General features: G+C 43.0%; 1 protein-coding gene across 1 annotated transcript in view; it reads left to right on the top strand.

Annotated features, from left to right (window-relative positions):
* Nucleotides 1-5,931, top strand: part of mtpn (myotrophin) — a 74,661-nt gene extending 68,730 nt beyond the window's left edge. The window contains exon 4 of the mRNA XM_070900427.1: nt 5,144-5,931. Within this exon, the coding sequence (XP_070756528.1) occupies nt 5,144-5,230 (87 nt within the window). The 3' untranslated portion in view covers nt 5,231-5,931. The remainder of the gene's footprint in view (nt 1-5,143) is intronic.
* Nucleotides 5,932-13,263: the final 7,332 nt, after the last annotated feature.

The following is a 13,263-nucleotide window of genomic DNA, read 5'->3' as shown; positions in this document are numbered from 1 at the left end:
TCATTTTTGACAGCAAAGCCGACTCCATGAAGGCGCTGTTCTTCCTCTGGTTTTCTTTTCCAGAAAAAGATGTAACCTCCACCATGTTCCTTGAGCTGGCCTTCCCCTGCCCGCCGTGTCTCGCTTAGGGCAGCGATGTCGATGTTAAAACGTCTAAGTTCCCGGGCAACTATGATGGTGCGGCGTTCCAGCCTATCGCTGTTGGAGTTGTCCATTAGGGTCCTGACATTCCAGGTCCCGAACTTTATATTCGATGAGGGGCAGATGCCTGTGCATGAATTCTTTTAACGTGGGATGGTCGTTGCACACCGACTACCACATGGGCTTAGTCGAGCAAGATTTTGGTCCAGTGGCAAGGGGATGCAAGGCGACTGGAGACCGGGCACTGCTGTATGCACCTAGTTGCCTACGGCGAGATGTTGGCCGCAAGCTCGGCGCTGAGTTGTGCCCTTGATGGTAGGTGTTCTGCTGCTTGGTTGGGGGCAGGCATTGAGAGGGTCAGTGTTCCGCTGTAGTTGAGTGTGGAAGGTCAGAGTGGTCACAGCCGTGGCACTCACCATGTGCTGGGGGAAAAGAGGCCAGGTCATCAGCGGGGAAGGAGAGGCCAGCCATCGTCGCTGAAGAGGAGGAGGCCCAATCGCCACCGAGGAGGGTAGACCCAGCCACTGTCGCTGGGAATGGCCCCATCGCCTGGTCGGAGGCTCACCTGGTTCACCAGGCGTCGTCGGGGATCGGGTGGGGCAACTGAGTCGACGTCGCCGGAGAAGGTTGCCGAAGGAGGGAAGAGGTCCAGGTCGCTGCTGCAGGAGGCTTGGTCGTCGCTGGTAATCTGGTCTCGTCGTCTGAGTGGTGTGGCGTTTAGGAGGGAAGGTTCGTGCCCGAGGTCGGCCCGAATTTATGGGAATTGTATTAGGGTTTAAGGTAAAGTTTAAGAAAATGTACCCCCTATTAGGATCTATTAAGGCTATGGAAAGTTTAGACAGTGGGAGGGGAGGAGGTTGAGAGTGAAAAGTTGTCGGATGACGCAAAATTGCAAGGTTAAATTTGTTTTCAGGGGAGCTCCCTAGGGAGTTGCCACCCCGGCAGAATATAAAACAAGAATAATGTAAAACAATAGCAAAGATGTAGCATTGATTCACTGATGTTTCCAAAGATGGTTGCTCATTGAGAGACTTGTGAAGTTGGTGCTTTATTCATCTGAGAAGGTGTGGAAGTGACCTGAATGAAATCTTCAAGTTTATGAAGGATTATGATAAGGTAAGGGATAGAATAGGGGAGTGGTGATTAGTCCAGATGGCACATGAAGCTAAATACTGGTGCAAACTTGATGGGATGAGTGGCCTCTGTTTGTGCAGCAACAGTCTAGTTCTAAGTGAATGAAAACTGTGCTGTGCTGGACTATACACACTGCTGGTGTCACAAGTGTATTCGGCGTGTTTGCTCGTCCCGTGGAGCCCCAAGGGAACTAAATATATAAAATGCTGCAGCAGCCATTTTATTTTCCAGGTTACAAAAATACATTGGTTCCACATTTTAGGAAGACAGATGCTTGCATGGCAACTTTTGAATGGGGCAAAACTGAATCTAACTCAAATCTGCTTTTTGCCTGGTGCTTCTATGGCAGTTCTTTTTGTGTAAAGTAAGATGTTCCATAAGTTTAGACTCGTTTGCTGTGGTACACGAGTAAGTGTGGTACCTTTTTGATTTAACTCCTGCAGCCCAATCATGTTTCTTTTATAAATAAAACATACCGTTACGGTTATCAGGCCGTAGAGCGTAGTTCTTTGGGTTGATGGAAACACTAGCTGTTTGTAACCCAAAAGCTGTTAGCATCTTTCACAAGTCATTCAAGCTATATGGACAGATTGCATGGCTGTGCAAGTCTAGAGCTTGAATCCTCCAAGGATACTAAATGCAACAGAGCAAAGTTCCAAGTTCTGGCTTTAGATTGATCTCAACTGACTGACTAATAAAACAGTGGCTGACAAAATAGTGTGAATTGTATGCATCATCACAACTCAAAGTTAATCTGAAGGTGCAGGTCCTCTCAGATCCACTTCCAGTAGTTTGTAGAATGGTCTGCTTATTTTGTATGTAGATATTGAACAAATAACAATAGAAGATTACTTTCCAAAGGCTAAACTTCCTTATTCCTTGAAAGAAGTTCAAACTTAAATGCAAATCATCCTCTTAGCTAGCCCCTCCTTTCTTTCTGACCAGACACAGTTTGGTGGTGTAGCTTACTGTGTCTTTTTGCGAGTTATTTTTGTATCGTTGGTTTTGTATGTTGTGCACCAAATTTTTATCTTTCATGTATGCTAACATTTTATTACTGACATGAGATCCCTTGCTCTGATGATGCCATAAGGTTGTCGAGCAAGGGTTTTGGTTACATAGGATAAGTGTTGCTGTTAGTGCAATAGAAACATAGAAAATAGGTGCAGGAGTAGGCTATTTGGCCCTTTTGAGCCTGCACCACCATTCACTATGATCATGGTTGATCATGCAACTTCAGTACCCCATTCCTACTTTCTCTCCATACCCCTTGATCCCTTTAGCTGTACAGGCCACATCTAACTCCCTTTTGAATATATCTAATGAACTGGCCTCAACAACTTTCTGTGGTAGACAATTCCACAGGTTCACAACTCTGAGTGAAGAAGTTTCTCCTCATCTCGGTCCTAAATGGCTTACCCCTTTATCCTTAGACTGACCCTTGGTTCTGGACTTCCCCAACATCGGGAACATTCTTCCTGCATCTAACCTGTCCAATCCTGTCAGAATTTTATGTTTCAATGAGATCCCCTCTCATTCATCTAAATTCCAGTGAATATAAGCATAGTCGATCCAGTCTTTCTTCATATGTCAGTCCTGCCATCCTGGGAATCAGTCTGGTGAATTTTCGTTGCACTCCCTCAATAGCAAGAATGTCCTTCCTCAGATTAGGAGACCAAAACTGTACACAATATTCAAGATGTGGCTGCAGCAAGACCTCCCTGCTCCTATACTCAAATCCTCACGCTATGAAGGCCAACATGCCATTTGCTGCCTTCACTGCCTGCTGTACCTGCATGCCAACTTTCAATGACTGCTGTACCATGACACCAGGTCTCGTTGTACCTCCCCTTTTCCTAATCTGTCACCATTCAGATAATCTGCCTTCCTGTTTTTGCCACCAAAGTGAATAACCTCACATTTATCTACATTGTACTGCATCTGCCATGCATTTGCCCACTCACCTAACCTGTCCAAGTCACCCTGCAGCCTCTTAGCATCCTCCTCACAGCTCACACTGCCACCCAGGTTAGTGTCATCTGCAAACTTGGAGCTATTACATTCAATTCCTTCGTGTCTCTCTCTCTCTTCCCCCTCAAGGGGGAAGTCTAGGTGGTATCTAGAGTGTAAAATCCTACTGATAAGTTATGGGAATGTATGTTGTAACCACTGAGAGGAAGGACAATGTACAAAATGCACTGAGTGTTTGGATTTAGTACAAATATTCATTCCTTGATACTTGGAAGGAAGTAGGTCCTAGTGATTTTGTAGAATTCAATGCAAGGTTCTCTGATCTCTGCTGGGAGAGGAAATGTTTTATGTGCAGTAGCTACTATATGGTGTAAGGTATAGAATATCATTGCAGGTAAGCACTTTTTATAAAATAAATACACATTTCCTTTTAATTATTTTAAAAAGCCTGGTCAGTCCAGCCTCTTCTGTCACTCACTGACTGACTACATCAGATGTATTGACTGCTGTGACAGGCTCACTGTTCCAAGTTCTGCCTGGCCAAATGTGTAGGCCATTCACTTGCATTTGATTTATCTGCCAGGCCCAGGAGTCCAGCTCAACTAAGAATTTCAGATTTATTAAATAAATAACTAAATAATCAAAGAAATAATGCCAATCTCGGCCAATTTCCCGCAACCGATGTTATGATGCGGTCATTCAAAGAGTTGCCTGGCGATGGAAAAAGCTGACTTGCATACAATCCAGTCTCCATGTTAGCAGAGGGGCAATGATCGTGCCTGCACTCAATCAGAAATAGGCATTGTTCTTCATTTTGAGTAGTTTGAAATCTGTAAAGTGCGTGTTGCAGAGGTGACCATAAGATCTTTTATTCCATGTTTTTATATCATTAAGACTTGAACATTTAAAACATGTATTTAATGGTCTTCACTTTTGATGGCTATGTTCCTGACGCATGATGTTCCAGTGTTTCACTAGACTGATTTAGTGTATTGCCACCAATATATTATGGGAAAATTGTCCTTATACCATTAGCTTTAATGTTCTACCAATCTATTTCATGTGTGATAATTGAACACATTAAATTCACCACATACATCATTAAGCTGTCACTAGCATTTCAGTAAAGCATTATAGTGGAAACGGGAAATGTTTTTACAGACCAGAGACCTGCAAAAAGGCCAGAACGTTAATGGCACCCAGGCACTGATTGTCAAACCAGCAGAGGCTGCTCTGGATCAAAGCTTTAATTATTTAGTACACAATATACAGTAGCAGAATATCCAAGATCCAGTAGTTATGTTGTTAGAACTGAAATGAATGTGAGGATATTTAGAAAGGACATTGAACTAATCTGCTAACAGGCACATGCATGATCTAATTTGCCTGAAATCATGTTTAGTTATTTTCCCACTGTAGCGGAGCTTCAGTAACTGTCCCTCAGCAGTGAAGCTGTATTGGGTAAATTCATTGGTCAGTTTGGATGTGCTTGGGAATGGTTCAAATATTAAATGATTCCTTTTAAGATGACTAATGTTTTATTATTATAGGTTATATTGCTTGAACCTTGGAAATTGATCAAAGTGACTACTTTTTTTCACTTGAGTAAGACCTGTTAGTTGCTTCAAGGCAGCCTCACACTGGCAGTGGTAGACTTATTAATCTGTAGTCCATGCTCTCTCTTTTCACCAGCTTGCTGCTATTAGATCAGCAGAGACATTTATTTTAAAGCCTGTCTCGTTGTTTTGTTCCCCTGGGTGTTATTTTTAAGTGATGATCCTATTTGTTTCTTTTCATTTTGAACAAAAGCCAATATTTAGGACTTTGTAATGTGAACATCATCTGTCTAGTTTGTTTCTAATTAATTGTGTTTTTTCATCTTTTCCTGCCCCCACAGGGTGCTGATAAAACAGTGAAAGGCCCTGATGGAAAGAGCTATTTGGAACTTGCTGGAAGCCCTGAAATGAGAGAACTCCTCAAGTGACGGTTGTCTTGCTTTGCCGTGGCCTTGTGCCGCACCATCTCATATCGTTTTTTTCCCTTTTCACTTCTTTCCGCTTCCGAGTGCACCTTTTAATTCTGACTAAACAGACAAGTTTGTAGCATGTTTTTGTACAGTTACAGACATCTTGGTTAACATAAATATCAGAGCTCTTGCACAGCATACAATGGACTGATTCCACGCCTCACTAGAGATAGTTCAACACAAAAATAAATTGCTGCGATTATTGAAGGCAGTTCGTATCACGATTATGCTACACGTGCCCATCTTCCTGAGTCACTTTTACTCAGGCTTGTGTTCCTACGTTGTGGACCATAGAGTGAAGCAGAAGCTCTTTAAATGATTGTGCTGAAAAGTTATCCAGAGTTAAGAGGTTTATTGTTATGTTCCCCTCATACAGTACCCAAAGTGTGGCAGGTCAGTTCTAAAATTTGAGGATTTGGCAGTGGCAAAGCCTCACTGTTTTGAAGGCACCTTTCAAGTGTTTTGTTTCCCGTTTTGACTTTTGGGTATTGATTATCATGTGAACCATAATGATTCTTGAATGTTGTAAAAAAAAAATACAATTCTAAGGATGATCGTGATAACAATTGGATTATTGAGTGATGAACTATCACTATTCCTGTTGCATAATCAGTGACTTGAGAAATCTGTTTTAATAAAATAAAGATGTGTGTAATCTACCTTGTTTTCATTGTCTTGTAGACTTTCTATTGGTGTATATTACAAACCCTCCGATTTTGCCTTTGCTTTAAACTTTCCATGTTGTTGACTGTGGGAGATGCAAACTATCCAGGCAGGTTTCTGGAACCAACAACCGGCTTATCTCCGAGCACCTCCATTGAGAATGCTGCATGCTCATTTTCAAATTGTCAAGTAACCTCAGGAGCCTGACTCCTTCATGTGCAATTGTTTTTTTTCCCCTGGATTATATCCTCTTAATTTAAAACAAAACTGACACAGCCCAGGAAGGGGAAAATGTGAAATTTGGTTAAGCAAGCTGGTTAATCAGAAAGAGAGAACAAACTTGCATTTATGTTGTGCCTTTCACGACTTCCCAATGCACTTCAGCCAGTGAAATATTTACTGTTGTAGGGAAATGCAGTAGCCAATTTGTGCACAAGGTCCCACAAATAATGAGATAAATGATCAGTTAATGTGTCTTTGGTAGTGGGTATTGAGGGATGAATATTGACAAAGACACCAGAAAAAAAAAACTTTGTTCTTTGTATGGTGCCATGGGATCATTCACATCCACCTGAGAGCAGAAGGGAACTTGGTTTAAAATCTCGTATTAAAGGCAGCACCTCCGACACCGCAGCATTCCCTCTGTACAGCACCGAAGTGTTGGTCTTGATTCATGTGTTCAAGTCTCTGGAGTGGGACTTGAACTCGTAATATTCTGAATCAGCCTTGGCTCAATGGTACCACTGTTGCCTGACACTGGAAGTGTAGGTGTAAGTTTAGCTGCAACCTCTTTTATGTGGGCAAGTGATTGGTGAGTGTGTCAGCCTATAAGAGTTATTTGTAGTTCTTTCATCATGTGCTAGATTAAAGTATGGTTAAATGTGTGATTTTAGTCAGTTTGGATTGAGCTTTATTTATTTAACAAAACATGCCTGCATACAAGATATATCACTTCAGAATCAGTCATATAAACACAGTATTAAATTGAACAATGGTATTTGTGTGTGTGTGCGCATGTGGCTGTGGGGGGGGGGGGTGGGGGGGGGGGGGTCAGAGACTGGAAATTGGGTAATTAGGGCTGTGCTTTCCACTTTGCAAATTTCATAGGATGGTGATTTTCAAATAGATATTAGCAACTGACATATATATTAAATGCAATACATTAAAATGTTATTGGAATTAAAGGAAATTAACAATTGAGTAGCTGCAGGGTTCCTTGTGTATACAGATCATGTGTGTGTTCAATTGTGCTATCTGATTCAATTTATTCTTTAGTGCAAGCAAGCATGATGCCTGTCTGCAAAATCATTTCAGAGGCTCATTCTGGATGTAACTAATTACTTTCTTCCATTAAATTCAGTCAAATAGGAAGACTGCTGTAAAATAAATGAACATACCTGACTGGCACCATCTTTCTCCATCACCTTGACAGGGCACATACTGTGCTCGACAATAAAGAGCTGCCAAACTTTATACTGCAGAGCAATGACCCTACTCCCTAATCGGAAGTGCAATGAAGGATGTGAGCTTTTGTCAAAAATGGCATTAATGGAGGCCAGTTGCTGAATTGTGTTCGATTACATTTCACCTGTTACTGTTTTATCTTTTTTTCTGAGAGCTAATTATGTTCTGCTGTCTAAAGCGTCTAATAACAGGCTGTTTTGAATTCTCTCGTGTTGCCTTCCTTTTCTCTCTTTTTTTTTTTTCCTATCCCCTTCCCCTTTTAGCAAAAGCCATATGAACGGTTGACTTTTTTAAAAATAGTTCTTTATTTCATAAATAAACAAGTTGCATCACCAGAAATTCAGAGGAACTCCTGTACCATTTAAGAGGCACCAATATTTGAACCTAATCAACATTCCCTATAAATAAATAAGATAAGAACATAAGAAATAGGAGCAGGAGTAAGCCATATGGCCCCTAGAGTCTGCTCCGCCATTCAATAAGATCATGGCTGATCTGATCATGGATTCAGCTCCACTTCCCCGTCCGCTCCCCATAACCCCTTAATCCCCTTATCGTTGAAGAAACTGTCTATTTCTGTCAAATTTATTCAATGTCGCAGCTTCCACAGCTCTGAGGCAGTGAATTTCATAGATTTACAACCCTCAAGAAATGTCTCCTCATTTCTGTTTTAAATGGTGGCCCCTTATTCTAAGATCATGCCCTCCAGTTCTAGTCTCCCCCATCAGTGGAAACATCCTCTCTGCATCCACCTTGTCAAGCCCCCTCATAATCTTATACGTTTCGATAAGATCACCTCTCGTTCTTCTGAATTCCAATAAGTAGAGGCCCAACCCACTCAACCTTTCCTCATAAGTCATCCCCGGAATCAACCTAGTGAACCTTCTCTGAACTGCCTCCAAAGCAAATATATCCTTTCGTAAATATGAAAACCAAAACTGCATACAGAACTCCAAGTGTGGCCTCACCAATACCTTGTATAGCTGTAACAAGATTTCCCTGCTTTTATACTCCATCCCCTTTGCAATAAAGGCCAAGATTCCATTGGCCTTCATGATCACTTGCTGTACCTGCATACTATCCTTTTATGTTTCATGCACAAGTAACCCCAGGTCCTGCTGTACTGCGGCACTTTGCAATCTTTCTCCATTTAAATAATAACTTGCTCTTTGATTTTTTTTTTTCTGCCAAGTTGCATGACCTCTCACTTTCCAACATTATACTCCACCTGCCAAATTTTTGCCCACTCACTTAACTTGTCTATGTCCTTTTGCAGATTTTTTGTGTCCTCCTCACATATTGCTTTTCCTCCCATCTTTGTATTGTCAGCAAACTTGGCTACGTTCCATTCAGTCCCTTTTTCCAAGTCGTTAATATAGATTGTAAATAGTTGGGGTCCCAGCACTGATCTCTGCGGCACCCCACTAGTTACTGCTTGCCAACCAGAGAACGAACCATTTATCTCCCACTCTCTTCTGTTAGTTAGCCAATCCTCTATCCATGCTAATGTATTACCCCCAACTCTGTGAACTTTTATCTTGTGCAGTAACCTTTTATGTGGCGCCTTGTCAAATGTCTTCTGGAAGTCCAAATACACCACATTCACTGGTTCCCCTTTATTCACCCGTTGTTACATCCTCAAAGAACTCCAGCACATTTGTGAAACATGACTCCCCTTTCATAAATCCATGCTGACTCTGCCTGACCGAGTTTTGCTTTTCCGAATGTCCTGACACTGCTTCTTTAATAATGGACTCCAACATTTTCCCAACCACAGATGTTAGGCTAACTGGTCTATAGTTTCCTGCTTTTTGTCTGTCTCCTTTTTTAAATAGTGACGTTACATTTGCAGTTTTCCAATCTGCTGGGACCTCCCCAGAATCCAGGGAATTTTGGTAAATTACAACCAATGCATCCACAATCCCTGCTGCTACTTCTCAAGACCCTAGGATGCAAGCCATCAGGTCCAGGGGATTTATCTGCCTTTAGTCCCATTATCTTACTGAGTTCCACCTCCTTCGTGATTGTGATTTCTCTTTTCCCCCCCCCCCCCCCCCCCCACCAATAGCCCCTTGACTATGCACTATTGGAATTTTGTTGGTGTCCTCTACCGGAAAGACTGATGCAAAATATTTGTTCAGAATTTCTGCCATCTCCATGTTCCCCATTATTAGTTCCCCGGTCTCTTCCTCTAAGGGACCAACATTTACTTTAGCCATACTTTTCCTTTTTATATACCTATAATAACTCTTGCTATCTGTTTTTATATTTTGTGCTAGTTTACTTTCATAGTCCATCTTCCCTTTCATAATTTTTTTAGTCATTCTTTGCTGGCTTTTAAAAGCTTCCCAGTCTTCTGTCCTCCCACTAGTTTTGGCCACTTTGTACACCCTTGTTTTTAATTGGATACCGTCCTTCATTTCTTTAGTTAGCCACGGATGGCTATCTTTTCTCTTACACCCTTTCCTCCTCACTGGAATATATTTTTAAGAGTTGTGAAATATCTCCTTAAGTACACCACTGTTCATCATCCGTCCTACATTTTTTTATCTATTTTCTCAGTTGAGTTTACCCAACTCTACTCTCATACCTTCATAGTCTTCTTTATTTAAGCTTAGTACACTGGTTAGAGATCCAACTTTCTCACCCTCCATCTGAAATTGAAATTCAATCATGCTATGATCACTCATTCTGAGGGGATCCTTTATGAGGAGATTGTTTATTAATCCTGTCTCATTACACAGGACCAGATCTAAGATAACCTGACCCCTGCTTGGTTCCGTTACATACTGCTCAAGGAACCCGTCCCTTACGCACTCTATGAACTCTTCCTCAAGGCTACCCTGACCAATTTGATTTGTCCAATCAATATGGAGTTTAAAATCACCCATGATTATTGCTGTTCCCTTTTTACAAGCCCCCACTATTTCCTGGTTTATGCTCCGACCAACAGAGTTGCTACTGTTAGGGGTCCTATAGACTACGCCCACCAGTGACTTCCCCCTTCTTGTTCCTCATCTCCACTCCAAACTGTTTCAACATCCTTATCGTTTGAGCCAATATCGTTTCTTACTATTGCAGTGATTCCATCCTTTATCAATAGAGCTACCCCACTTCCTTTCTTTCTGTCCTTCCGGATTGTCAAGTACCCCTGAATATTTAATTCCCAGTCCTGGTCACCTTGCAACCACGTCGCTGTAATGGCTATCAGATCATACCCATTTGTCTCAATTTGTGCCATCAACTCATCTATTTTGTTACAATGCTATGTGCATTTAGACAAAGTGTCTTTAAGTTTGTTTTTTTTGCCCTTTTTTCCTGCTTGTTTCCTCTCCCCTTCAAACTCACTTTCTTTATTTTTGCTTTCTAATTCCAGCTTTACTCCCCTCCCTACTGAATCTATTTTCAGGTTCCCATCCCTCTGCCAAGCTACTTTAAAACCTCCCCAACAGCACGAGTAACCCCCCCCCCCCCCCCCGGCCCTTGCGAGGATATTGGTTCCGGTTCTGTTGAGGTGCAACCTGTCTGGCTTGTACAGGTCCCACCTCCCCCAGAAGTGGTCCCAATGCCTCAGGAAACTAAAGCCCTCCCGCCTACACCATCTCTCCAGCCACGTATTCATCTGCTCTATCCTCCTATGTCTGCAGTCATTAGCTCGTGGCACTGGGAGTAATCTGAAGATTACTACCTTTTGAGGTCCTGCTTTTTAATCTCTCTCTCCTTACTCCCTAAATTCTGCCTGTAGGACCTCATCCCTCTTCCTACCTCTGTCATTGGTACCGATGTGGACCATGACCTCTGGCTGTTCACCCTCTCCTGCCCCCCCCCACCCCTCCCCTCGAATGCCCTGCCGCTGCTCAGTGACATCCTTGACCCTGGTACCAGGGAGGCAACATACCATCCTGGAGTCAGGTCTGCAGCTGCAGAAATGCCTATCTGCTCGCTTGACTATTGAATCCTCCTTTCTCCACCTTCCCCCCCCCCCCCCCCCCAACCCAACCTGCCCCCAGTGCAGCTGAGCCACCTATGGTGCCATGAACTTGGCTCTGGCTGTATTCCCCAGAGCCACCATCGCCCCCAACGATATTCAGAACAGAGTACCGGCTGGAAAGCGAGATGGACTCGGGGAACTCCTGCACTACCTGCCTAGTCCTCCTCTTCTGTCTGGCGGTCACCCACTTCCTCTCTGCCTGCACACTCTTAAGCTGCGGGCTGACCATCTCAAGAAACATGCTATCCACGTTGCTCTCAGTCCCACGCATGTGCCGCTGTTGCTCAAGCTCCAAAACACGGAGCTTGAGTTGGTGCAACTGGAGACACTACCTGCACACATGGTTGCCCCTGCTGCGCGAAGCATCCAGGACTTCCCACATGCCACAGGATGTGCAATCCACAGGAATGAGCTGCCCTGCCATCCCTCTAGTTACATTCGCAACTAGCGAGTAGAACTAAACTCTCAACTTTAGCAGAACACACCCAGCTGCTACTCAGCAAACAGCCGATTTAATTATCTAGCTCTTCTTACATAATAAAGATCATGTATATTTACTTACAGTTCCTACTTACAGCGATGTCAAAGGTTCCCTACTGAAAAGAAAAATACTCGGCAATCGCTTACCCGCTTGGCTGTGATGTCACATTTAGATTTTTTTTTTTAACTTTTTTTGTCCCTGCAGCAGCTGGCTCCTCTCGACTCTCAGGCCCCTTTATCTCTGCCTGGAACTCCCACGACCACGTTCAGTTTTTCTTCTGTTATTGGTACCCATTGTATTATAGTGCAGGTTGGGGCTATAAATCGAGCTGGAGGGCTGGGCCCTGGAACATGGTGGTCGAGATACGGCGAATGAGGGTATGGGGTCCAGAAGAGCCGAGTGCCATGGGGCAGCATGGACCAGCCCACACTGCAATGTGTGTGTGCACTAGGTCCGTGCAGAAGAGCAGGTCTCCAGTCGTCCTGGTTAATCCCTGTCACTGGATAAAGGCCTAGCTCTCTCAAGCCCATGTGGTGGCTGATGTGCAACGGTCACCACACGTTAAAAAATTCACGTACAGGCATCTTCCACCCCTCAACTTGAGTTCAGGACTGGAACATCGGGTCCTTCATTGAAACGTGAGCTCTTGTGGAAGCCAGTCATCCTCATTCGAGGGACCGCCTATGATGATGATGATTACTGCCCATGAAGAGTATAGGAGTTTGGCTGTCTTTAGCTGCCATATGTCATGTTTTGGCTTTAAATTCCATACTACTTGTATAGTACTGTACTCTGTCATTGATGAACATGCTTGGTATCTCTGATACCTCATAGCCAAGTATATCATGTGAAGAACCATTGAGACTGACTTTCATACATCTAGCTACCACAATCAAAATGCCACACAACTTAACACTTGGATGTCTTGTGCAGTGAAAGGAATCTGAAATGGCTGCACCAGGTGCTGGCATAGGACCTATAGGATGGTCATACGGGTTCTGGTAAAAAGTCTCCGACACAAATGTCCCCTAATTTTAAAGTAGCAACATGATCTTCATTCAAAAATAATACCTGCACCAGCGTGAAGTAATTACTCTTTGAACTAATAATTGAAATTGGGTAGACTTACTAGGTGGAGGTGGACATCATTGATTACCTGATTCGAAGACTGCATGGACTTGTTTACTAATTACGTTGATATTAATTATAGAATGATGTTTGACTTGGAAAGGGCATATTAGAATTATTCTCAATAAATGTGGGATGTTGGAGCAAAAACCTCAATGGAGGGGGATAGACTAGTAGGCCAAAATCTTTACCTTAGAGTCGGGTTATTTATGTGCGGGCAGAGAACCCGAAGATGTGAATAGCATGTTCTGCACTGCGCGTTTT

Source organism: Pristiophorus japonicus, chromosome 15, assembly GCF_044704955.1.
Source record: "Pristiophorus japonicus isolate sPriJap1 chromosome 15, sPriJap1.hap1, whole genome shotgun sequence".
Lineage (NCBI taxonomy): Eukaryota > Metazoa > Chordata > Chondrichthyes > Pristiophoridae > Pristiophorus > Pristiophorus japonicus.
This window is presented reverse-complemented; position numbering and strand designations above follow the sequence as displayed.